Here is a 26,667-nt window from a genome sequence, read left to right as displayed (position 1 = left end):
AATTTCATGATTGCAATTGCCACGAACAATTGTTCTTAATTTAAAACATATGAAGAATTATTTTCATGAAATCTAAAAAACTTGGTGATAATTCGAAATTTCAAAAATTGTAACAATTAAGCCTCTAGTACTAAGTCAACTGATTTTGTAACAGATTCCAAAACCTTTTCTCACGCGATTCCCTAATTAGTCAGCATCTTGTGATGTTCTCAATTCCAACTAAGTATAATTAACTTCTCTATACCCGTTTGCTAGTTGCTTGTGTATTGTTTTTGTCGGTTTCTAGCGGACATGAAAACCGTGGGAACTAGCCTCTTGGATATTTTCATTTCAAAAATTTCATCAAATTTCCCATTTCACATATTATGTGAATTGCACAACACATGTACACAAGTTTGGCCAACCTAATCATATTGGCTATCTATAAAATAATGTGTTTATACGTTCATATCATACACTATACTGAATAGGTTTTAGTTAAAGTTTGTACTATTGCTCACAGTCAGAATATAATGTTTTATTCTGAAAATTGAGGAAAAAAGACAGTTTTTTCAGTCTTATTTCGTATTTTCACAATTCACAATACTACTACGAAAATGTTTTTATAATCGTTTTTTATTTTCATACGAACTACATTTGACTTCAATCTTTGTTCTGAGAAAAAAAAACTGTTGTTTTTTTTTCTTTTTCTCCTGCGTTGAAACAATTAGACGGCAGGTTTTGTCATAAAAGAAAGACCTTAATCCATAAAATTGTTGGTCTAATCTCAATAGACAAAAATAAAATCGAACAAAACATTGAAAGGAGGCAAAACTCAATGACCATGAAGTTTTTCTCAGAAAACTTTTTTAATGTTGAAAAACAAATTTTAATTTTTTAAAAGCTTACATAGAATTTATTGATTTTATTTTTAGAGTATTTTGACTTTTTTAAAGCTTTCTTAAAAATTTCTCAAGTTGTTTCAAAATTTCGTTTTATTTTTTTTTTAATTTCGAAATAATTGTTTTTTAACATTTTTTCCATTGAAAACAGTCAAAATAAATTAAATTAATATATTAAAATTAGAGAAAAGTTTTTTACCCAGACCAGCTATATCTTTTAGCAAAAATTCTGAAAAACCATAGAGGATCGTTGCAAAAACCTTGTTTCAGAATTTTCCAACTAGTCATTTCATTTAAAAAAATGACCTGTAAAAAAAGGTGTTTTTTTTGGTTTTTTGAACTCGATAAAATCACTTGCACTTTACATTTATTTTTGACCACTCTCATTTTCAAAATTAGAATTTTTAATGAATTCACTGAATTAGCAAAATCGAGTTTAAATTAAATTTTGCAAATGCTAAACTTGGAATAAGCTTAGCTTCATTCTTTAATCCATTGCAAAAAACATTTTTCCTCTATTTTATTTTTTATTTACCGCCTCTTATTTGCTATATGCATGGCTCAGGAATTATACTAAAATCATATGATAGTCTTTTTCGGAAGTTGATACAAGATAAAATCTGTATTTGTTCGTGGAATAGAATCAAAAGAGCACCAAAATTCATTAAAGTTAAGATAATGATAAGGCTGCGTCTTTCGTTTTTCAAACGTGCAATTTGCACGCTATATTTGGTTTTGGTTTTCTAGTATTTTCATAATATATATATTTTTATATAGAGTTTAGATTAGTCAGCTATTGATGCTTACAAACAAACCACATGAAAATATCATTTTCTAGGTATTGACTTCGAGACTCTTCTGAATGAGCAGCTTTTATGATTTAAAAATTCAAGAAATAAATAATTTGGAAAATGCATTTTATTTGATTATCAAAAATTTTGAAAATTTTTTTGTTACATGGATTTTTTTTCAAAAAATTTTGGATATTTTCTGATAGAAATGAAAACTACTGATTTTTAAGTTTTCCTGTATTGAATTTAATTCTGAAAATTTCTGAAATTGACATTAAAAATATCGCCTTAATATAGCGTGGATTATAAAGTTTCATAAATATGAACAACTTTTTGGAGAAAAAACTCATTGGTGGCTAAGATTTTGAGAAAACAATTTGTTTAGACAATTTTAATTGAGTTTCAATTAAAAACAATACAATTTATTATAAGTGAGGTACTCAAGAGATCTTTAAATTTTTTAATGTTATTCAAAATTCTAATTCGGGTAACTTGAAAACAACCGTTCAATTTTATTTTTTTGAAAAATCTAAATTACTTTGTCATACCAAAAATTCTAATTACTACATTTCACGTACTTAAAAGCAAAAAAAAATTAAAAAGTGCACATGTTTACGCACTCGTTTGCTCACTCCCAAATATGCACCCCGAGGCTGTCAATTAGGCGTTTGCTTGTTTAATTTCCCCACAGGAACTCCTATTTTGAGGTGATGAGTGTGTTGGACTCAAAATCACAGCCAAGTATATCAATATTCTACCAGTTTACATCAATTATTCGTGTGTGGGTTGACTGCAATCCAGCGGCACCCACGATTCTCCACATCTTCCACATTCATCTCTTCGTTGCCGAAAACCTTTTTTGCTCGTTGCCCTCACCGAAAATAAATCCGCGCGCGAGATGAGTTATGTTGCAAACAATAGCCAGAAACGCACGTTTCTCTAGACTTTTGGCTTCATGGCGAGAAGTGCTTGTTGTTTTTTTTTGTCCCGTTTCTTCATGATTTTTTAACCACTCAATTCATGCATAGGGCGATTTGGTGAACTGGGCGCAGTGAGTTTTGAAAAAGCGATTGCACAAGTGTACTTGTCATTCTAAATCTAAGCAGTTCTGAACTGAATGCCTATTTTTGAAGTTTCTGTTTGTATTTTTGAAATCTGGTCGTTTTGATTTGCTTATCAGAGATTAGTCATACTTTTTCAAAATTATATGTAGGTAAAACGAGGCATATGTATTTTCGTAGCACTTGAAAAACACATCAAAAATCGAAATGTTGTTCTTGGAGAATTTTGGAACTATTTTAACGGTTATTTGAACTTCGAACCTGTTTCTGTTTTCGTTTAAAAACTTTTTTTTAAATATTATAACGAAACCACACGGTACTGGTTTTGCGTTTTAAAATACGTGTGAAATATTTTTTGCATATTTGTATATCGACATCAGCAATGACCTAGAATAATTATAAAGACGGAACTCATCCAGAGGCATAATTAGCAAAATATTTTTTCTAAACCTGTACAGTCGCATTTGGCCTTAGCGTTTCGCACGAGATTGGTGCACTGAATATGAACTTTTAAATTTAAAAAAAATTCTATTTAAAATTAGAAATAACTTTGGCAGGATTTGGATTAGGCTTTGCCCAAGTTTTATTTATTTAAATTAATTTACGCAAAAATTTGGTGCAAACTTTGTTTATACGGGGTAAGAGTTTGGCAAGCTTGGGAACAGTCTGAATCAAGTCTTACCAAATTGTTATCAACATTTTCCCCAATTTTGCCATTTTTTGATCCAAAAGTGTCTATGTGATATGCATTGAAAAAAATTAGGCATCAAAGATCTACTCTGTTTCGAAAATTCAAGCCAAAATCTCAATGATTGTGTGATTCATTAATATACATATCAACCTGTTCCCCGCAGAATACGATGAGTAATACATAAAGTTCGCATTTTCTCGTTGTTTTTTCTCTGCTTGAACGTTGCACCTTACCCAACTATGCACAACTTCTCACGGTGCAATTGGAAAATTCTGACGAAATTAAAACTAGGGCCATTTGGCACATGTGTCGCACGATGGAGAGATTGAAGTGAGAGGGCAAAGAAAAGGCAGAAGAAGAAACGGATTAGTAGGATTCCTGAAATAGTTTTTGGTTAGTCAAGGTGTGCGTCGCGTGGTGGCATCATTCTCAGTATCAGGACTACAATAAGTGAAAGCAAAATCGGAAGGGGCGGGGCGTTTTCTCTAACCAATTTTTGACTCGGATATTCATTCCTCTTCTACTGTAAATTTTCAAATCTTTGTTCTCCATTCATTTATGATCCCGAATTCATCTTTCACAGACCCTCAATGATGCTAAAGGTTTATGAACGCAATTGGATTAGGCTTCTCCTTTTCTTTCCCACTGTTACCTCACGTATCTCGCATCATGCATAACTCGATTGTGTTTTTTCATTCGCACTTGCTATGCGGAGCTCACATTTGTCCTGAATGCTCTTAGAATTTTTTGCTAATAAGAAAAGGTTTAGACAAGCGTTTTTGCTGGAACTACATTGAAAAAGGATCAGTTAATTTTTGTTTTTTGGAAATTAAGACGACCATTAAAAAACCGATTTTTATTTCATTTTGCTGCTCGTATAGAGCAATTTATGAAATATTCATCGCATCTTAGAGTTTTCAAGTTTTTTTTCAGTGAAAGGGCATTTGACATGGCCCAAAAATTCGTACATAGATTTTTGAAAGCTGCAAAATATTTTATGAACATCAACTTTTCGGCGTTTTTTTTTCGCTTTAAAATTTTAATTTGATGATTAGCAATCTAAAGCAAAAAGTTCCCTAACTTTGTGGGAACATCATAACGTTTCATACCAGACATCTAGTCTTTAATTGTGTTTATGTTAGAAATAAGAGTTCTTAGTGATGAACCTAACGGATCACGTGTTGTGTATTTCAGTCTTCTAGACTCAAGACTCAAATCGGAAACACGGAACTTGCATCTTACAATTCTAAACTTCCCGCTCCTAATAAGACCAATGTAGCAGTTCTCTGAATAGCTCTTTTGATCTACCAGGTGTTGAGTTATTGCATTATTTTTTTTTAAATAAGCCCATAGAGTTAAAAAAAATGTAACAAAACTTACGCACATCTTCATTATTATTTGAAATTCATTCAACACCTGATTTATCGCATTTCCTATATAATTCTTGCAGTCTCTAATAGTTTTTCATTTTCCATGTTGCGAGGCTTTTGTCAACTTCAAAATAGAGAGTTTCCTTCTGATACTTTTGCAAACATGTTCTGTTTTCCAGTCTTTAGAGTCTTAGGGATTAAAGATAGTATGGTACTTGTGTATTATATCCCTGTCATTTTAAAAACTATTTTTCTTACTTATAAAGTAAAAACGTGTGAAATGCATTTGTATTTTCAGGCTTAGGAAAACACCTTTCCTAAGCCTAACGAGGAAAATAGATATCACGCTTAATTTAAACTGATAAACTGATGGAAATTTGATTAATTTCTAAAATGGCGGGGGTATAATACACAAGTACCAAAAATAAATTCCCGCTTTCTTTCATTCTAACAGATAAAGTACGGTACTTGCTGATGTCTCACAAGCTAGAACGCGATTTCGGCTGATCAAAATAAATATTATCAACTTTGAGAGAGACATGTAATCCATAGTTCATCAACCACTTCCTGATGAATTAAGAATAAGAATCAGTCTAGGAAAAAGAAGACAACTGTAAAATTTTTCTATGTGGGAATTGAAGATTAACAAAAAACACCTGTGACGCAATGGTGAATCCCCCACACTACGAAATCATGCAAATCATGCAATGATAAGTCACTTTGTCATTCCAGTGATGCAGCTTAGGGATGCAAAGTTTAAATACAATATGGGTTATATATATGTGTAGCATAAATTCTATTGAGATATTCTCGAATTATTTTTTTAAGAAAAAGTTCAGTTATTAAATTTATTTTTTTTTTTTTCAAAACATACGGTTATATAAAATTACTTGTTTTTTATCCACATCAATTTTAAGAAACATGAATCTATATTTTCAATTACTGCGTTAAAAATTCGTATTCTGAGAACCTAAACATTTGTCGCGAATCATTATTCTTCAAAATTATATAAACATAATTTCTTTGGTGCCACCCACTCGGAATCATGATTGACTCAAAGAAAAGGTTTCTCCAATACCAAGAAAAATTTGCATTCTTTTTATCCGCGATCTGAAAATTTCCCAGCACCCTCTGCTCCCTATCATATCTCTCATGTCTCGACGCTTTTCATCCTATGAGACGTCTTCGATAGTGGTTAATCCGGCCCAGCAATTTCGCAAATCCTCACTTCTCATCTTGCTTTTCTGTAAATCTTATTCCAGTGAAAAATGGGAAAAAATAATAAAAACTGCTCGCCTCATTGGAATTGACTTTTCTTTTTTTTAATTTTCAATCTTTCTATTTAGCACATTTCTTTATATAAATTAGTATTGGTGAAAGGACACAGACTTTGGCTTCTCTAGAGACTCGTCTCCATGGAGAAGCGAGAGCAGAATAGAAGTCATTATCAGGATAGAATACCCATCTGTGACGTACGCCACACCTCTTTTTATTCTGTTTCCGCAGCTCTTTATCACTTGGTTTGCCAATTCTCTTTTTTCCAGAATATGGATCCGATAACATTTGATAATTATTCAATGATGGGGGAACAAGAGGAGGAAGGACCTATATGTATTGAATCTACAGTGAGTATTTTGTTAAATAATTATAATTAGCCCAAAATCAATTTCAGTTTCTTACAATGCGAGTGATGGAAAATTATTTGAAATCTTTTGAATATTTTTTGCTGGTTTCTTGCGTCTGTTCTACTTTTTTACAAGTGAGTGATATGATTTTCTGTTTTTTGAATTGAATTGAATTTATTTAACTATGGAAAATAATTGTTTTACTTGCAATAGAAAAAAAATATATAATATACTTAAAATAACCCTAAAAAGCCACATATGGTGATGAGAGCTTTATAAAATGTTCAGAGATGTTATGGCAGTAAAAAAAATTTTAAAAAGGTTTTTGCAAACCTATCCTCACAACAACGGCTATAACTTCATTTTTCAAAGTGAATTTCCTCGTTTATTCATCACGTAAAACTTATTTTGAATTATTGGTAAATTCAAGCCTCATCTACTGAAAATGTGTTTAATCAATACAGTTTTTATTTACAATACCTCACAAAATAACGTATATATGTAAAATAGAGTGATGATTAAATAAAAATACCTGACAAGGACAAATTGAAAACATTTCAAAATTTAAATAAGATTAACCTTTTTGTTTGCTTAAAAATTTTAAGCCGCCATGAATAAAATGCGCGAAATTTCACAAATGACGATTTAAATGAAGATTTAAAATAGTTATATCCAAGTGCCCATTTTCTAACAATTTTGGGTAGTTCAGAACGAAGAAATTGCGGTACAAGTCCATTTTTAATACCCTTTTGGAATTTTGTTTATTTGTTCGTTTTTATTAGACGCGTGTTTCGGTCTTAGAATGGTGTTTTCTTAAATCAAAAATAGAAAATCTTGGTCATTTTGTTCAATTGTTTCGATATATTTAATTTAAAAATGCAAGCATATAAAACACAAATACCGTATTCTTAGTCAGAGTTGTTAACTTTAAGAAAACCGCATTTAGCGTTACTTTTATTTTTTGACGTTTAACTGTAAAATATAAACTTCCCACAATTAAAAAAAAACTACAAAGCGAAAGAAAAATAATCGAAATTTAACTTTCTGAACATTTACCAATAAGTTTTAATGTCATTCCGTAGTGCAAAACGGTGAATAAACATTTCTCATCTATTTTGGATAAAAAGAATCATCTGATATTTCTATGACTAATTGTAATACAAATTGTATATTTTTCGTGTTTTCGAAAAACGGAGCCATGTTTTCGCAATTGTTTTTTATTCCCTATCATCCTTCACTACTTTTTCTGAAAGATAAACGCAAACACCGTGTGTTTTGTGACAACAATTTAGTTTTTTATTCCAGATATACGTATTGCTGAAAGCGGTGAAGTATATACGCAGGGCGACTGGCGATGAATGCCTCCACGTTTTCCTGCTCAGCATGACCATGGGCGATCTGTTGCTAACTAGTTTCTGTTATCCAATCGAGCAGCTTCGCGAACAGGAAATTATCAAACCGCCACAGTGGATTAACGTCGCTCAGCATGTAAGTGATTTATTTTTGGAGATGGAAAAAATATGGACGAAAAGGGTATCACAAGGGGATTAATAACAAAGAATGGGACTCAAACATTATGAATGATTTCAGTTTCTAACATGGGTCGGATTGTCTGCATCATCGGCCAGTTTGATTCTGCTCAATGCGGATAAATTGCTATATTTCAAGTTTCCATTGAGGTATGGTTTATTGAAAATTATTGAAGTTTTCTGAACACAGATCTTTGTGAATAAGAATTAGATCAACAGGCTTCAATTGCCGTCAGGCATTTTTATGGCTATACGATCGTATATTACCTTTTCCATTCACATTCCGACGCGAGCTTTTATTTATTTTTAAAAAAACTTAAAACTTCATTGCAAGCACAGAAAAGAGAAAAAAAACGGATTGGTGTACCATGACAGCAGTAATCCATGTACTTTAGAGCCAGAACAATCGTTCCGTGAACTCTACAGCGCAACAGAGTCGAAAAACCGGTTTGTAGCCTAGGAAACAGGTTTTCAGTTTGAAACTGTTTACTGTTTCACCGCGCAGCGGTTTTTCGACTCTGCTGCATTGCAGTGTTTAAAAAGCTATGGGCTTGACGGTAGTTGCAAAACACAAACGACTTGTGTGCCTACCTGAAAGGCTTACTTCGAATTCGAAAAAATACCACCTAAAACTTTCTGAAACAGTTTGCCGAATTGGTGTTGTGCAACTCTGCGTTAGTTTTGGAAAATAAATTTTTTTTTTAATGTGTGAACTGATAATGCACTTATGTAGGTTTTTTGCAATATACATAGGATTACGAAAAACATAGTTCTTTAGATCACAAATAATATGTCTGCAGATTGACGGGTTTCTGGAAGAGTTTCGCAAAAATGCCCTTAGAGTAACCTTTCTAATTTCAGATATGCCAACTGGGTCACTTCATTCAAAGGTGTCTCCCTTGCTGTTTTCGTTTGGTTCGGATGCTTTGTCTTTGTGTTCATTTGCTGGTATCTGGAATGTTTCACATGTGAAGATGACTGCCGGCAACTAATGATTCTTCCCAACAAAGTTGTAATGTATATCGTGTTCACAGTTTCTGCGTGCATTGCTCCAAGCTTAACATCACTTGGAGTAGCAATTTATATTTTAAACGTAGTGACGTCGCATAGAACAAAATTATCAGACGGTGAGTTTTTAAACAATTAATAAGAAAGTACAAAGTTCCAAATAAAGTAATTCCACAATAAACAAACATTTTCAGAGAATGGGAATTCTTCTCACGCTCTTGCCACCCGCCTTCGAACTTTTTATTTCATATTTATGACCACAATCTTTACTGTTGGCACATTACTTCCTTACCGAATTTATAATATTCAACGTCAGCTGACCCCGAGGGTTAGTATACCGCATTAATTCTATCGTTTCAACTACGTAGAAACTTTTTTCCAGGAAACTGATGAGATAAGCTGCGGAAGTATTATCTTTTCATGGACTTGTCTCTACTTTGTCTCGCTCAATGCGGTGAGTAATTTTTTCATTTTTAACTTTTGAATATGATTTCGAAAAAAAAATCCAGGATTTCGGTTTTTTCGAAATAAATTTTTGTTTCACACATTACAAAAAAATACGAAAAATCTTGAAATTTTGAAATCAATTTCAACAACGTGAAAATACGAACTTTAGTTACCTATGCTTTTATTGCAGATCCTGAATCCAATAATAACGGTCACGGTTCTCCCACAATACCGTTTTCAATGGCTTTGTAAACGGCTAGGAAGTAGCTCTTCTCCAGCCGCCGTCTATGTTTAAGCCTTCATTCCGAATCCTACATTTCGTCCGTCCCATGTCATGCATATCTCAATTTTTAGATCTCTGGTTTTCTAAATATTTTTGCAACGTTTTCCTTGCAACATTCTCATGTTTTTTAAATTGATTTTTGTGATTACAAAATTTAACAAAATTTCAATTTTTCTTGAATGGGTTTCTCATGGATTGACATTTTCATTTCGTTTGTATCATTTTATGGATTGTTTACAACAAAAATTTTTGCGGTGTACACAAAGTAATACCATATGATAAAGAGCTTTACATTTAAAAGTGGAATTGAATCTGATGAAAGTAACTAATGAACACAAAAACAATATATTCAGCAGGTGTATTCACGGTGACATGAGTTTGAAGTTTTCAATACTTGTGTACACGCTCTCATTTTAAATTTTCAAACAAAGAAGGGCCAATTTATGTAAAAAACATCACTTACAATTAGGTATCTCTTTTTTCGGATTAAATACAAATCAATAATAAATAAATACAAATCGGAGTATGAAAATAGCTAAAATAATATGTTTTTCCTCTTGATCCACTGTGATTCACAAATATAGAGTATCTTCAAGATTGCCTACGCTTTTTTAATGACAAAATCAATATAAAAGCAGCTAGCATGTTTAAAAATGTTGAAATATTCAATGTGTAACTATATAAGTCTTTATTAATTTGTCGCGATCACTACGTTACTGGAAACATGTTGCCAATAATTTCGTGAAACCTTATTTGTATCAGAGCCTAAGTCTTTTTCAAATTTATTAGAATTGTAAATAATAAAATAAACATATAGTTCAATTTTAACTGCATGTGATCTACTGCAAAGTCTATTTTTGTAGTTTTTCTGTGAAATTTTTGCAAGAATGAAAACTGATAAGAATGAGCAATCATGCATTGACAATATTTTAGAAATTTTGTTAAAACAAACACGATTTATTGCGAAATTGCTAACAAATCAAAAAGCAAAACGCGTAGAGGTGATAAAAGTGAAGGAAATGATGACCCGTTTGCAACGATTGAGTTTGGAGAATATACATTAGTATAATTTTAGTAGCTCGCTGGAAATTGAATTTTAAGCTAAAGAATACTGAATTTCAACTAACTTTAATTTTCTCTCAAATTCTTCTTCCTCGCTACTTATTGATACTTGGCTCAGTCTCCTTAATTTTCGATCTGAATCTCCATAATTATTGCTGAACAAAAATGTTTTTTTACCTCTAGAGTTTCTTTTTCGACGCCGCACATCAGTTTCATACTTTTGAACACATTTTCTGACCGTTGACAAAATCAAAACCAACGTGGGAACTGTAACGCTTACAGCTATAATCACAGGCAAAGCAATTGGAATAACCATTTTCAAAGAACGGAGCAAATGAAATGAACGAAATATTCAACATATATTATGGAACAGTTAAGAATGGTATTATAAGAAATATAAGCAGGGAGAGTAAACAAACATCTTAAAAAATCATCTCGTGTTGTTTTTCATTCCAGAGTTACGTATGACGTATTTGATCAACAGTTCTCTTTCATTTTTGAGACATTATCAATAAAAACAAAAGAATTTCAAAACATTTTTCTGTTTTATTGCTTGGTGTTGGAGCTAAAACGGTCGGCAAAGCTGAAAAAGCAAGAATAACAAACGATTTCAGTAGGATTTCGTTTGTAATGTTACAGTGACATAGTTGAAGCATGAAATAATTGGGGTACAATTTCAAAATAAGACACGTGAGCTTCATAACTTATAATTAGCACAACGCTCTCCATGATCATTGTTGAAAGCACTTTCTGTCATGGAGAGATGGCCGAGCGGTCTAAGGCGCTGGTTTAAGGCACCAGTCCCTTCGGGGGCGTGGGTTCGAATCCCACTCTCTTCAGTTCCTTTTGTCTTTGTTTTCGAAAAAAATTGAAAACGATTTACAGGACTGTGATAGATCTAAACCGTTTCATAATTTTATTTAATTATAAATCATATTCAGCAAGCTTAGTTCCCATCTGTTGACACCTCAATTTCCGACTTTAGTCTGAACATAACTCCGCGAAAGCGGACACAGGTAACTAAAGTAGAATCAAGTTTTAAAAAGTATTTTCAGTAGGGTGCTGCACTCATTTATCGTTAAATTCAAAAATTGTATAATATGTACTGTTTCTCTAGTTTTGTTTTTATAATTAAAATTTTCAAGATAATCCTTTAAAAGATATTGAGAACTTCTTTGTCATTACTTTTTTGAGGGATGTGACTTGCTCATATGTACAAAAGGAGTTAAATAACCTAAAATGTATATATTTTTAGCTTCAAAGTTTCCAGTGAGAAAATTCTGACAGCTAACATGTACACTGTTCCCTGGACGCTCAACAAAACTTGAATACTTGGAGAATCTCTCATAGCAAAAATTCAGTTACACGGAACTTTTCTGTGCAAATCTATCAGTGCAATTCTAAGAAAATTTGATAAAAATAGTTTTGTAATCATAATAAAGCCGGCCAAACTGCTGGAACAAATGACTTTCGTATGCACATTCAATCACGTTAAGAATTTATTTTGGAAAGTATTTTATTAGGTTTTTCCGAAAATCCATGTTATATTATTTAAAAGTTTTCGTTAAAATTTTCTAATTTATTTTGGTTTAACTAAAGTATAGATTACCAAAATCAATTGATAATGAGACTCAAAAAAATTGTTTAATAAAAAGTTGCAATTGCAGCTTGATTAGTTCAGAACACAATTTCTCTAACTCATGCATGAAGTAAGCAATGATCCATTTCCAATACAATTGCTTTTTGGATGAGTTTTTTGCTGTTTTCTCCAAAGTTTGACAATGCAACAAAAAGCATAACAAAATGAGAAGTGCCTCTTTTTTTCTTGTCTCAATTCTTGACCTCATTTCCTTACACACGCCTCATCAGAAGCCGTAATGAGGTTTATGGTGGTGTCCGTTGGGGGTATAATGGAGATTTGAAGGAGAGCCTATTTTTGTTTCTTCGTGTTTTCTGTTTTTGAGATACATTTTTCATGCAACTGTTCTTAGTTTCCTGACATATTTACTACTGTTCAGATGTTTTTGTTAATATTATACTAGCATTTAATTTGTATCAGCTTCAGAACTTTTCTCACTTTTTTGTTTTGAATTCACTTCACGCATTGTCGCATTGTTTGTACCATACTATCAAAATGTTACGGGGATGTCAATGTTTTTTGGGTCACAGTATATAATTTTTGCTGCATGTCTGTTTTAACAAAAGTTATGTTATTAAACGTTTATGATCTCCTGAAATATTTGTGCTTTTCTTCAGAATCTAATTTTTAAAGCTGAGCGGATTTTGTTTTATTAATGATTCAATGTAATTGTAAATTTTTTACAATTCCAGAAAACGTTTTTTTCCGTCGTCAAAATATCTTCAACTTACTGTATGGTAATAATTGGCAAATATTACTTTTAGAAAAAAACTCGATTTTTCAGAAAAAACAGTTTTGGCAAAAACTTTGAAGAAAGCTAAAACTCAAACAGACCTTTTGCGTACTGAAAATTTACTTTCTGGCAGTTGAATTTCATGTGGTCGGCTTTATTGCCACTCATAATAATTAACCAATAGTCTCGTATGTTTTCTAATTTGCCGGGTTATTTTGTTTATTAGATCCAGATGGATTGTTAACAGATAGTTTAGTCTCTTGATTTTATTTTTTTAAATCATACAATTATCACATTTTTATTAAAACTGAAATACTTGATTCCCATGCATTAACATTATTGTAAATGACAGCGGTAGTTACAAAACAAAGTGTTTTACCTATATTTTATCAGGACAAGGCTGTCCTTCTTGTACGGCGCTGTGAATGATGTGGCGAATATTTCAATTATGACAAACAGATAAAGTTGATTAAACCTTCCGAATTCGAAATCAAATTTTTAGTTTATTTGTTAGTTGTTAAAAAAAACTAAAAAAATTAACCTGCAATAACATTAGGCAATTGACAAGTATAACAACATCAATTTAGGCAAGGTAATATTTTGTAGCGTTTGAAAAACAACAGTTTTCTTGAAATGTGATTTCCAACAGAAATTGGCGCAGTTGACTATTCAGACACGTAATTTTATGAGCAAAAATTTAAATATTTTTCAACATTGAAATCTGACGAGCTTGTTGCTTTGTAGACGTCAGATAATCAAACTTGAAATATCACATTTTCAGTCTCCATTTGTAAATAAACGAAGAAGAACATCAGAACTCGTGTTTTGCCTGCTGAGCAAATTACAAGCTGTAGAAAACTTTTGTGAACGGCGTTAAAAAATTGAATTCAGTCTCTTAATAGAGAATGAATATTTTCATGGTAAAAAAGGTGGTTTTTGATAACCCAAGCATTCGCTTGAAAAATTGAATCGACCGTGATGATTTTGAATTTTTTTTTTGTATTTTTTGCTCGTAAAAATGAAGCGAAATTTTCAATTTTGCAAAGATTTACTTTTTATTCCCAGTAGGAAAGCATTTTCATACGTTGTTCTATGTGCACTAGACTCTAAAAAATTCCCACTCATGACTTTCTCATATCTAACATCATGCGCTTATAATCCGTCTGGGGAATTTCAATTAGTTGCTCCCTAAATAATATTGAGACTCTAGACAGTTAATTTGTAATTGTCATTATTTTCAATTAGATGATTAGCTGAGGGAGCAAAAATTAATTTAAAGAGACAACTATTAACAACGTTTTGCGTTGTGCGTTTGTTTAAAGCTGTTAAATAGACATTTATAAATACCATTTCTAAATAGTTTGAAAATTGTAGTTTAGTTCAGTATGGCCCATTCATATTTCACTTGAAGCTGCACGTTTATAGGCGAATTTCATTTTTCTGGATTCTCAATTTTCAATGAGATTTGCCAGAAGCTGAGTGAAAAAGCGGTTGAAAAAGACTAAGCCCTTCTTATTACATTTTCTTGCAAATTTTTTCTCCCCTTTATTTTCTTTGCCCATTTCTCATTCCCTCATTTCCATCCAATAACCCAACGAAGCCGAAAGCTATCAACACCCGCTTTTTTTGTTTCCCGTCTTCATCGTCTTCTGTATTGCCCTTTATCCGAACACGTGTATTATACGATTTGTTAGTTCCCTGTTCTTAATTTCGTACTCCGTTTTAAGTCACAACGGATCATAGAGATAACAAAATTGCGGAAATTTGTGAGAATACATGTTGGGGAGAACGTACAGGAGACAGAGAACGCTAGAAAAAAGCACTGGGGCGCGTGAATTATGAAAAAGGGACAACATGATAGATTCATCGTGAAGACAGACAAAAACAGAAATGCATAATATCGTACGAGAGGCAAAATGAGCCGACCGAGTGAGCCAGAGAGCCAGGCGACCCTCTAGTTTTTTCTCTATCTTTTCGTCATCAGTGTTTTTCGTTTTTCATCGTCATGTCGTCTGCGCCCGCGCGTTGTTTTCGGTAGGATATTCTTTCTCTCCACTACTCCATCCTCCGGTTTTTCTCCGGTTGTTTTTGTTGCTATTTCTGTGCCTATATGTGTGTATGTGTTTTTTCAGCCCCAGAGAGCCACGCAGTTCCCGTGATCTCTCGCGCCGAGCGCGCACCTAGCCCAGCTCTCCCCGCCCCATGGTCCCTCCCCTTTTCTCTATTTTCTAGAAGAAGTGAGCTCCTTGCCAGGCATGCCTATGTTCTGTCTCTCTCTCCTGTTTTTCATTTCTCTCTCTGCCATTTCTCATTTCTGTTTCTCCTTCAAGATAGACATACATACTAAACACTTTTTTCGCCATACCCCTGTCCACTTTCACTGTCAACCTTTTTTTGTTTTTCTCATATTCTCTGCTCCTTTTTGAGCTGTTTCTATTTTTCATCTTTTTCATCTTTTTTCCAAAAGCTTTTCATCATTTTATGTTGTAACTCATCAGAGTCCAAATCTTGCATTTTATTTTGTGTTAGTGGGTTACAAGTTACGACTAAAATGCAAAGACTAATTGTATACAAGTTGCTCACGTTTTTCGACATTTGAAAAATTTTCGATGTAATTGCCATGCTGGAAAAAGTTTTCAGCAGCTCAATTTTCGAAACTGGAATTCGTAGATGATTTTTCGTAGACCAAAAAACTGTAATTAAAAGTGTATTGTGAAATTTAACATTTAAATCATAACGTACCGTTAATATATCCTGAGACTTTTAAAACAAATTTGTAATTTTTTTATTTGTTGTCAGAGAATACGTACTTTTGACCACTCATTTTGGAAGTCGCCCAAAAAAGAGTTTTCCAAGAGCTTTATATTCAAATTATGTTTTTTAATATTTTATTTAATCATTGAAAAGTTGAACCATTTAAAATTGCTTTAAGGTTCTAAAAACCAATTTTTTACGTAATTCCGGCTTTTTATCGAAAACGAAAAAAAACTGAAAGTTTGAAAAATCTAACACTTTTCGAGTCTTTCATCATAGAAATAAGTAGTTTTGAACGCCACTTCACCTCCAAATTAGGAAAAATCCGAGAGTTTTCTGTTCAATTTTTATGGGAAGAAATATAAAAGTTGAAAATAAGAATTTGTCAGCTAAATCAAAATAGAACTCTGCGTTCATGGTTTTATCATTCGTTCTTCATAGTTATCAGATATCCTCTCTAAAAACATTTCAGTGTGTTCCTTTCATTTTTTCAATCTCAATTTTCCGAAGTTGATCCTGTGACAAATTCATAACTAAATCTACCTTTTTTCTCAGACTTCTGCTTATCTTCTACTTTACCGCTCGCGGCCACTCCACGTCATCATTATTTATTCAAAACTGCCTGCATTCTTCACATTGAATGCATAAACTGTGATGATTCTCCGAATTCTTCTCACACTACTTATTCTCACCTACTCTCCCGGTGTTCTCACAATTTCACAGTGCGTCAAAGCAACTAGAGATACTGTGAGATGTGACGATTTTATTGATTTTAATGGAACTGCAAAAGTTCTCGTAGTTGGAAATTGCTCCAGCTTACAAAACATTGACGAAATGTTAGGATTCGGACCCTTTCACTCTGTGACCAATGTCACATTTGACTGCGTCGTAACCCACTTTCCATGGGAATTCGCCAACATTTTCCCAAATATTCGACACATTCATATCAATAAGTGCAATTTGACATCCCTTCCGTGGCAAAGTATATGGACTGAGACACTAAAAACTGTGGACTTTAGCAGTTGCCCAATTCAGTGTTCCTGTCAAAATCAATGGATGAGAGCAAAGGAAATCTTTGAAAAGATAACAGAGCCAAAATCTCTGCGAAAATGTGCGTGGAACTGTGATCCTGGAAAGATGATGTTTCCGGGAGTGATATATTCAAAAAATGGAGACAATGTGACAGTTCACGTTGGATTTGATGATCAAGTTTTAAATCGAACAATTGACAAGTAAGTGGTATTATGACTGTGTTTGTATTTAACAAAATAATGACATCAGCTTAGTATTCAGAAACTAGTTATAATATTCCTTTGAATCAAATTTAGGTCTTAATTATACAATTAACTCTATAAATATTGTTAAAACACCCCTTTTTTCGGATTTTCCATTTCTTGAAAGTTTAGGAAACTATGATCAATCAGAAAAGCCACAAAAAGTTGCGGCTAACTAGATTTTAGATTAACAAGGAATAGTGGGTGTGATACACGAAACTGAATTATTGTTGAAATATGAAAAATGTAGATTATATCAAATTCTTGAAACGATAGATTACTGAAACTGGAACATTAGTAATGTAAACTGGATGTTCTGAATAAAAAGAGTAATGGTAACTTTTAGGGGTTTAAGGTACTGGGAACATTGTAAACTGACCAACCAATAATTGTAGTAAGTGAAATTTGATACATTAGCTTCTTTCTGACAAACTGCGAAAATGTCATAAATTGTAATTTAAGAAGTTAAACTACAAGAAGCAAAATACAGTTTTAAAACCATCTTTTATCTTTTTTTAGTAGCATCTTTACAGTGCACTTCTCCGCTTTTTGGAAACGCTCAACAGTGCGCTCGAAAATGAATTTATTTTTAAAGGTGGACTACGCTCAGTGGGGCAATTGCTTTAAATCACGCCTATGGGGCCACAATGACCGAATATCATGATTAAAAAAATTCAAAAAATTTTCTAGATTTTATATGATTTTTTGAAAATTGGAAAAATCATAGTTTTCACCTAATTATTTTTGAAATTCCGCCAATTGGATTTGTTCGTTGGAGCGCGCTTGCGTTATTTTCATCAATTAATTTTATTTATTCTCGTTATTTGACTGATTTTCTTCATTTTCTATGTTTTTTTCCTCCGAAAATGGAAGAAATAAACAAGAAAAATAAGAATGATCACTAAAAATTAACTGAAAATTCCTAAAACTGTCAAATATACTAATTTCAGGCTCTTTGTCGTCGGAACTCAGAATATCACAGTTTTACGCATTTTCAATTCCTTTTTAACAAACATTTCGCATTTTTCTTGTTTATTTCTTCCATTTTCCGAGGAAAAAACATAGAAAATGAAGAAAATCAGTCAAATAACGAGAATAAATAAAATTAATTGATGAAAATAATGCGAGCACGCTCCACCGAACAAATCCAATTGGCGGAATTTCAAAAATAATTAGGTGAAAACTGTGATTTTTCCAATTTTCAAAAAATCATATAAAATCTAGAAAATTTTTTTGAATTTTTTATCATGATATTCGGTCATTGTGGTCCCATAGGCGTGTTTTAAAACAATTTCCCCACTGAGCGTAGTCCACCTTTAATTGTACCTTTTTTTCTGCAACAAAACAAAGTTTTTCACTTCTCTATTTTGAATTTTCACTAAAAATTTTGAAAATAAGAGAAATGTCTCAAATTTTTGCGTGAGTGTTGATACAATTTTATTTGATTGTGATTAGGCTTTAGTGCATCATGAAAATAGACATTTGCAATGTGGATATGGCGAACGTTCGCGAGTCGCAATGTGCACATTGCGCTGGACAATGTGTAAATATCGCATCGTGCGTCTGAAAAAAACTTTTGTACTTTTTAATAAATGCGAACGGCATCATGAGAGTTTCTTGATTTCAAAAATCTGATCGTTTTACTTAATTGTTTCAATAATAGCATAAGCACAATGCGAGAAAAACTTGGTAAAAAAGAAAATTGAGTACGAAAACTTGAAAGAGTCATTCTGTGATTCCAGTGCATTAAGTAGTCGTTGGTATTTAAAAATTTACTCTTTCAATTTATTGAATGAAATTATATTTTTGTAATTTCTTTCATGATATCTAAAACTTTTCAAAACGATTTTATTATTTTCATTATTTTCGTCATTTTCGTCTCCAATTTAAAATTCATATCGCATTCACTTCTTCGCTTGCGATTCTTGCTGCCTCGTTCAAATTGAAAAAAAACACATATCCACGTGCTTTTCGTCCTCTTTCTCCATCTCGTTCGGCGTGACGGATTCCAATAAGACCCCCAGCGTTTTGAACAGCTGAATTACAAAATAGATATGCCTAATTAAGAAAGCAACACAACCTTTCTTTACCCAATTTTGCCAATACCGAGAAGTAGATTTTTGACAGTTTGAGATTTCAAACTATCAAAAAATATAAGGTTCACTATTGAAACACCATATCATTAGAGTTCAGAGTACTTTTGCACTTTTTTCATTTTACTTTTACTTTATCGCAGATAAAACTGATTCAAAATCAAATACGAAAATAAATGTTGGATTAAAAATGATTTTGCTCTGACGTTACACCTGGCAAGAGTAAATAAAAAAGAAATAATCCCTGTTATGACATGATAGGATCACGACTTAAAGAATCAAAATCTGATTACATCTTCTCTTTTTCAGGCCTTACTTCGATTGGGCATTCTCAAAGCATCCCCACAAACATGAAGAGATTATAGCGGAGAAAGGTGCAGACTTGATGATAACCAATTTGAAGAGAGAGGATATGGGAGTTATTGGAGTAAAGTGCTGGCATTGTTTGGATTTTCTTGTTGGAAAAATTGAGGTTTGATATTTTGATTTTAATTGTTGCACAAGTTTTAACAGCTGCTTGAATTGTTTGCAAAACTTTTAGTAGCTTATAGCAAGGATGAATCATATGTGCAATCCAGGTGGGAAGTGTTTGAAGGTGGTGTGACAGTATTTGGGTCTTTGCTCTATCACATTCAAATTGGACCCAAGATACCACATGAAATAATTAAAAGTTCCGAAAACCTTTCAAGCATAACTTAACATTTTTCGGTGAATATTTTCAATATTTTCAATTGACTTAGGTTATTTTTAATTTATTAATGCGCGGAATATTTTGTTTGTGCACCCATCAAATGAAAAAACTTCAACCACCGAAAAAACTCAATAAAGAGTTATTAATAAATAACAAATATTCTGCTTCTGCGCCACTGAGAAGTTAGCATAATTTGATTATTTGCTGAAAATATACTTTTTTTAAACTTTGAACCGTCATATAAATTTTTGAGGAAATTAAAAAATTAATCATTAAGCAAATCGTTTGGCAATTTTGAGTCTATTAGAAAAATGATATGGTCAATAATTTAACACGTTTTATAATTCAAATTTTATAATTATTACTTTAATCTTGCCAGTTTATTCTGACATGTAAGCCTCAATATGTCCCAATTTTCTATACCAAAAAAAATTTGAAAGCATAGTCCAAAACGGAAACCTATTATTACAAAAGTGCTTGTTTTGATTAATGTTCTTATCACTTGATGGTTGCCATGACGACAGACTACACATTAGCGTGTTCACTGTTTTTCTTACGAGGTGATTGTCTAAGACAACATCTGAAAAAAATTTGAAGTTTTTCACGTCCCGCGTATAAATTAATAAAGAAAGCGGAAAAACGGGCACGAAAAAAGAAGAAAGAGCCGGAAAGATGCTCATTTGCAAAACTTGAAAGACCTTGTGCACGTCGAGTCGGGGCTCATAATGAGGTCTAATTAAAAATGTGGGTATTTAGATCGAAAAAGCCCACGCAAAAAAGTTTGGAACAGATTGCGAGAAATTTCTTTTTTTTCAGCTTCGTGCGAATTATCCCGTCAAAGTTGCATTTGTTGATAAGACACGTCTCGATACGGATTTCTTGGTTGTCACCGGATATCCCATCGACAATATCTCTATGGCAATTACAAAAGTAGGAAAAGCATATATTATAAAAAGAGTGTGTACATTTCAAGTGCACAATGCACTTTGAAATTGAAAAATGATTTCAAAAATTTGCAAAATTGAAGTGGATACTTTGAAGTGATACATCGAAAATTTGAATGAAAACTGACATCATTTATTTCAAGTCTTAAAATTTTGTGTAAAATCTCGCAGATTGGGGATTTTGATCAAGAAGCATAATTCAAGATAAATTTTTGAAAACCACAGTACAAAGTTACTTACGATGTTGACTAAAAATGTATCCTCTTTTGGAATTTGACAATTTTGTAAAATTCGTTCTATTATAGGAATGCAATAGGAAAACCTTCAACTAAATATGACCTATAAATATGTGGACTAGTTTTTATATGTTTGAGCTATTATCAGTATTTATAATTGAAAAAAAGGAACCGTCCAACAAGTCCTTTTTTGACGATGTTGAATTAATCGACTAAAACTCGATAGCCAGATTTTTAACTTGTAAAAGTGAAAATAGAAAAAAAATCTTCATATACTTTTTTCAATGCTTCAATTTATTAAATTTTGCCTGAAGCCGTCATATGAAAGTATGGAAGTTAAAAATAGTAAACCCACAAGACATCGCTTGGTCGATACTTTAGAAATTCAGGCTACTCAAATCAAAAAATCATCTTTCGAATACATCTAGTAAAAACACATTAAAATAGGCTTAGGCCATGTTTTTGCCTTTTTGTGTCTTAGTGGAAAGCTTTTTAAAATTAATTTTCGGACTATTTTTCCACAAAACTTTATTATTGATTGAAATTTTCAATGTTCAGATGCAGAGCAACTACAGTGAAACAAACTTTGTTGGACGTGAAAAAGACGCGATTTTCTTCTCGAGTCTAGTTGTGCGAATGGAAAAACGGTATAACTCAAATTGTTATCCACTCCCTCAATGCTTTTCCTTTAGCCCACTCTTCTATCAAAAAACATATCGAGTATTCACAAAGGACGCTGCAGAAGGTGATCATTTGTCTGGAGATTTGAGGTTTGAAGTCTGTACAAATGGAAGCTGTGATGCAATTGAAAAGCACGTCTCACATTTGGGTCTAATTGTAAGTTTTGTGCAAAAAAAATTATTTCTTGAACTGAATTTGAACTTCTCATATTGAAATTCGTGTTTAAAGAAATTGAAAATCAGTTTGGACGAAAACTATAATCAGTTCGAGAAATGATTGTATCAGAACATCGTTATTGGCAGTTCAACCGATCAAAACATCAGGATTAGTTTCATTTAAAAATATCATAAATATTTTGAAGTCAGAAATTGAATTTCAAAAAATATTATGAAGTCAGAAAATGCATTTCAGTGCTTTTCGCAATACAATATTAGTTTCTATCAACTTTTTCTTTCACCCAATTGGGAAGCAGCCGAAATTGTGACTGCTTGGCGCAATGGTAGCGCGTTCGACTCCAGATCGAAAGGTTGGGCGTTCGATCCGCTCAGTGGTCAAATCTTTTTGCATTGTTAAAAATTGATAAACGAGTTTCGTGAACCAAACCTATCATGAATTGGTTGTTTAAACACATTATTTTCAGAATGGAACTATTGACGACTTCATAATCGTGGAATACCCTTACAAACAAGAAATTCAAATAGTTGTTTTTCTGATTGTTATTTGCCTGCTGATTGTGGTATCTGCATTAGCGTTCTACCACAGGTTGAAGTTACAAAGTTTCCTGAGAGAGAAGGTATTGAAAAAATCACATTTATCCGGATTACATACAAAATTGAATTTAAGATTCTAAGCTTCCGCAAACGAATATCACTTGCGCAAGAACTACAGACACGGCGTGCCAGCCAAGAAACCGAAGAAACATTGTTACGCCTAGGTATTAAACACCATTAATACAGGGATTATGCAACATTTAGTACATTATTTCAGAGGAAAGATCTTCATTGGCTTCTGATTACACGAACATGACACTTCCGTTTATCGATATGGGCAACATTGAGATTCACGAAATGTTGGGAAAAGTTAGAGTTATTTCTTTTAAATCAAATGTGAAATCCTTTAAAATTTAGGGGCATTTCGGTGAGGTATACCTTGCATCTTGGGACTATACTGGTCCGAGGAGTGTTGCTGTCAAAAGTATCAGAAGAGTTGACATGGCAACTGAAAAGGAGGTATTCATTTTGAGTTAAAGATTGAAATAGAACAAATGATAATTACAACAAATAGGATAAAAAAGAAAACGCACTTTTAATTTGACCTGGTTTTTAAGTTTATACATTTTTCACTGACTGCCCTGCGTGTCAGGTGCCTTACACACTCCTCTTATACACACATCGATAACCCCACAAACATGACTGCTTGGCGCAATGGTAGCGCGTTCGACTCCAGATCGAAAGGTTGGGCGTTCGATCCGCTCAGTGGTCAAAGTTTTTTGTTTTGAGAATAATTGTTTTTTGTATAATATTATATAATATAACCAGACGCTGACCGCGCCTCCGGCGCATCCAACTGGCTGGAATAAATTTCAAATACCCCTTGAAAATAACCTTGAAATTTTGAAATTAATTTGATTTTTTTGAAAATGAAAACTTTCAAAGTAACGGTAGTTTTGCGTGTTGGCATAGCCTACATTGGACGGAAGGAAACTCTACTTTATATATAGTAAATGATCTAATAATTCAATGCCCTCTTAAAATTGAAATTTTCAGGCCCGTGTGCTTCAAGATTTGGAACATCCAAATATTGTCAAACTGTACGGAATGACTCGAAATAATTTCAATCTTCTACTTGTCTTCGAGCACATGAATCATGGTAAGTGATGAAAATGTAACCTGTCAAAATAATCGAAGTAAATGCGGAGACTACGTATTTTTGTGGCATTTAGAAAAGTATGTCCGATTTCTCTATAATTAGCTGCACCGATGCGTGGGAATGCAAATACATAGAGCATAGAACAATAGTAATGTTCGTATGAAGACTTGTACGATGTGAAATCTGTGGTCTACCAAAATATAATCTGAAGCCATTTCGTAACACGCTTTTGTTATTGTTATTGGAGATTTAATTAAAAAAAGTGTTGAGGATAATATTTGAACAAAATATTTTAAGCAGGGATGTTAGCATAAAATTTTAGAAAAACAGTGTGAAATATTAATACATGATTATAACTTTTTGCGATTGTGTAGTACACTGGCTTCGAAAAAAAAGGATTTCATATTATTATTTCTAAAAACAATTTTAAATATGTATTTGGAAGTTTAAAATTTCAAGAAAAAGGGCTTAACATACTGTTCGTTCTTTAATGTTTCAACTTTGCAACTATGTCGCAGCGGCCAGAAACAAAAACGCGAATTTTTCAGAACTCTTATAAGGTAAACCGGCTTTTTTGAACCATTTTTTGTGTATATTATCAAATAATATTAAAACGTTCACTTATACTTCTATCTGTTATCTCCATACGATGATTCAGCAAAGATAAAAATAATTCTTTTTCATCGAAAACTTTCTTCAGGAGACTTGAAAACTTACTTGGAGCAACGTGCACCGGTTAAATCCGTATATTTGCAATATCCACCACCATTGGTTATTGATGAGCTGAAGTGGATAATCAAAGAGGTATTTTTATTGATTAAAAGTTTAATTAAGTTTTGAATAAATTAAATAGAGTTTCAACACAAAAACTCGAATTCAGATAACCACTGGTCTCGTTTATCTTGTTGAGCAGTCGATTGTCCATCGTGACTTGGCAGCAAGAAACTGTTTAGTAGCGGGAGATTCAGATTTGAAAGCAACAAGTCATTTTGAACGGCCACCGATTAGAGTGAAGGCGAGTGAACAAGATTTATAAATGCGATAATTTAATTTCCAATTTTTAGATATCCGATTTTGGAATGTCCCGTCGGTTATATGATCATTCGGAGTACTACACGATGGATCATCGAGGTGCACTCCCTGTTCGTTGGCTACCACCAGAAGCTGTGCAATCGCACAAGTTCACATACAACAGCGACATTTGGTAAGTTTGCTGAATTTGAAAATGATGTGTTCAGTTTCAGGTCCAGTTTCACAGTATTTTTGACAGATTGGCTTGAAAAATTGATGCATCGGAGAACAAACATTTTATGCTTACCCGGTGTCGTAAACTAACTATAATTTTAGGTCTCTTGGTGTGACAATGTGGGAGTGCATGTCTTATGGACGACAGCCTTTTGATGGTCTCAGCAATTTAGAAGTTTCATCTTTCACATTAGCAGGTAAAGCTGAGTAAATAAATTAAATTTAGTGTCCTTGCAAAAACGATCCAAAAACAAACTCGAAGGGAATTAGCCGCCATAACTTTCTCCAGAGTAGGGGAGGCAAAAAAAAGGTCGCAACAGGTCACCTGCTCCAACGTGTCGACTTCAAAAGAAAATTTGAGTAATTCGGGCATGCAAATGTAATTTTCATAATGAAAATTATGATTGGAATGTTGGTGAAGCCACCCCATACCCCAGATTGATTTTTTAAAATGATGTAGCACAGAAAGAGTAGAAAATTGTGGTTAAGACATAGTTTTTTGAAAATATGTTGCTAACTGTTTTAGTGTCCAAGTTAATTCCGCTGAAACAACTGTAAGAAAATACAAAAATGTCAAAAAACAAAATAAAAATTTATCCTCGTATACAGATGAGGGGGATTTGGTGAATATTTTGGAGAAATTTCATTAAAAAGGTGTAATTTTCGGCGCTACTTTCATTATTATAAAACAATTTTTGAAAAATAAATCTCGCTACTAAACCTTTAAAAGAGTATTTAGTTCGTAAAAAAAGGTTAAAATGTCAATTACAACATTTTCAGGCATGAGACCATTAAAACCGGAACGATGTCCACAAGATATGTATGATTTGATGGTCAAGTGTTGGCACATGGAGCCAGTTAAACGAATAACAGCGAAACAAATTCTCGAAGACGAGCTTTTCGACAAAATTCGCGAGGGACTCCCTTACAGGGCTGCGAATGAGGCTAACAGTTTAGTGAGCTCGTGCATGTTGAATATCAATAGATACAAAGATGTTGTCGCGGAAACGAGCTTCACCACAGACCCACTAAACTCATCTGAGATTGAAGTGAACGATGTACCTACTGAAAATGGAAAAGTCAACGGACAAACTGTCGAGAAGGCTGAATACGAAAAGTCTGAATCAGAGTCTGATTCTGGCGCTGTTACATTCCATGGGGAATGTTCCGAGGATCCGTTGCTCTGTGATCGATCAATCGGATGAACTACCAATATTTGCTTCTGCGTGATTTATTTATCGATTTTTTCATGTATATAATTGTATTTTGAGCTGATTCTTTGATTTATTGACTTAATTGTTATTGTTAGAAACTTTATTAGTCATTTCCATTGCTCCGATGTAACACTCAAGACCGGTTTTCTTATAATTTTTGTCATAAATTTCACCAGAACTGTTTCCGCCCGATTTGAAAAAACCGAGTTTCCTGTCTTTTCATTTCAAATATATTTTCTTATTCATTTAGTTTTATGTTTTTAAAAACATTCCAGAATCTTTTTTTGTGATTTATTTTAACCGGGTGCGAAATATCACCGAATGATTGTTTTTTTTTGTGTGCAAATAGCTTTCGATTTGTATGTATGGTACCACTTTTGCCCAAACTGGTTTTACATTGATTCTCTCTTGAAATCTCATGTTTACATTTCTTCCAATGCTTATTTGATCTCCATATCTTTCCTATCGTTTTTTTTTGTTTCTTGACAAGATCTGAGCAATTTGTTCACTGCAACACTTATTCAACGATAAATTATTGTGATTCCT

General features: G+C 32.9%; 2 protein-coding genes and 10 non-coding genes across 12 annotated transcripts; 7 read left to right on the top strand and 5 right to left on the bottom strand.

The window, feature by feature from the left end:
• Positions 1-6,336: 6,336 nt before the first annotated feature.
• aexr-3 (G-protein coupled receptors family 1 profile domain-containing protein) lies at positions 6,337-9,977 on the top strand. The gene is made up of 8 exons (NM_077113.3): positions 6,337-6,419; positions 6,467-6,553; positions 7,725-7,907; positions 8,010-8,098; positions 8,810-9,075; positions 9,151-9,284; positions 9,339-9,410; positions 9,594-9,977. Exons 1-8 carry the CDS (start codon positions 6,342-6,344, stop codon positions 9,696-9,698), a joined length of 1,014 nt encoding a protein of 337 aa, NP_509514.2. The 5' UTR covers positions 6,337-6,341; the 3' UTR covers positions 9,699-9,977.
• Positions 9,978-11,504: 1,527 nt separating this feature from the next.
• Positions 11,505-11,596, bottom strand: C48C5.7. Its single transcript, NR_071777.1, has one exon. It is a non-coding gene; the product is annotated as an Unclassified non-coding RNA C48C5.7 (non-coding RNA).
• On the top strand, positions 11,506-11,587 carry C48C5.t4. Its single transcript has one exon. It is a non-coding gene; the product is annotated as a tRNA-Leu (tRNA).
• Positions 11,597-14,836: 3,240 nt separating the features above from the next.
• On the top strand, positions 14,837-14,977 carry C48C5.8. The gene has a single exon (NR_071776.1). It is a non-coding gene; the product is annotated as an Unclassified non-coding RNA C48C5.8 (non-coding RNA).
• Positions 14,978-14,988: 11 nt separating this feature from the next.
• C48C5.9 lies at positions 14,989-15,123 on the bottom strand. Its single transcript, NR_071775.1, has one exon. It is a non-coding gene; the product is annotated as an Unclassified non-coding RNA C48C5.9 (non-coding RNA).
• On the top strand, positions 15,036-15,377 carry C48C5.5. The gene has a single exon (NR_071773.1). It is a non-coding gene; the product is annotated as an Unclassified non-coding RNA C48C5.5 (non-coding RNA).
• On the bottom strand, positions 15,199-15,324 carry C48C5.4. The gene has a single exon (NR_071774.1). It is a non-coding gene; the product is annotated as an Unclassified non-coding RNA C48C5.4 (non-coding RNA).
• A 1,151-nt stretch (positions 15,378-16,528) lies between the features above and the next one.
• On the top strand, positions 16,529-26,112 carry trk-1 (Protein kinase domain-containing protein; the record flags this gene model as incomplete). Its single annotated transcript, NM_001373402.5, has 15 exons — positions 16,529-17,106; positions 19,551-19,713; positions 20,749-20,862; positions 21,671-21,759; positions 21,805-21,949; positions 22,434-22,586; positions 22,637-22,727; positions 22,781-22,872; positions 22,921-23,022; positions 23,560-23,662; positions 24,363-24,466; positions 24,543-24,677; positions 24,727-24,866; positions 25,010-25,104; positions 25,688-26,112. The coding sequence occupies 15 exons, from the start codon at positions 16,529-16,531 to the stop codon at positions 26,110-26,112; spliced, it is 2,529 nt and encodes an 842-aa protein (NP_001360632.1).
• D1073.2 lies at positions 22,274-22,357 on the bottom strand. The gene has a single exon (NR_131734.1). It is a non-coding gene; the product is annotated as an Unclassified non-coding RNA D1073.2 (non-coding RNA).
• On the top strand, positions 22,276-22,347 carry sup-33. Its single transcript has one exon. It is a non-coding gene; the product is annotated as a tRNA-Trp (tRNA).
• On the bottom strand, positions 23,200-23,296 carry D1073.3. The gene has a single exon (NR_131733.1). It is a non-coding gene; the product is annotated as an Unclassified non-coding RNA D1073.3 (non-coding RNA).
• sup-28 lies at positions 23,204-23,275 on the top strand. The gene has a single exon. It is a non-coding gene; the product is annotated as a tRNA-Trp (tRNA).
• Positions 26,113-26,667: the final 555 nt, after the last annotated feature.

This window comes from Caenorhabditis elegans, chromosome X (genome assembly GCF_000002985.6).
Source record: "Caenorhabditis elegans chromosome X".
Lineage (NCBI taxonomy): Eukaryota > Metazoa > Nematoda > Chromadorea > Rhabditida > Rhabditidae > Caenorhabditis > Caenorhabditis elegans.
The sequence above is the reverse complement of the archived record's forward strand: the minus strand, read 5'-3'. Positions and strand labels throughout refer to the sequence as shown.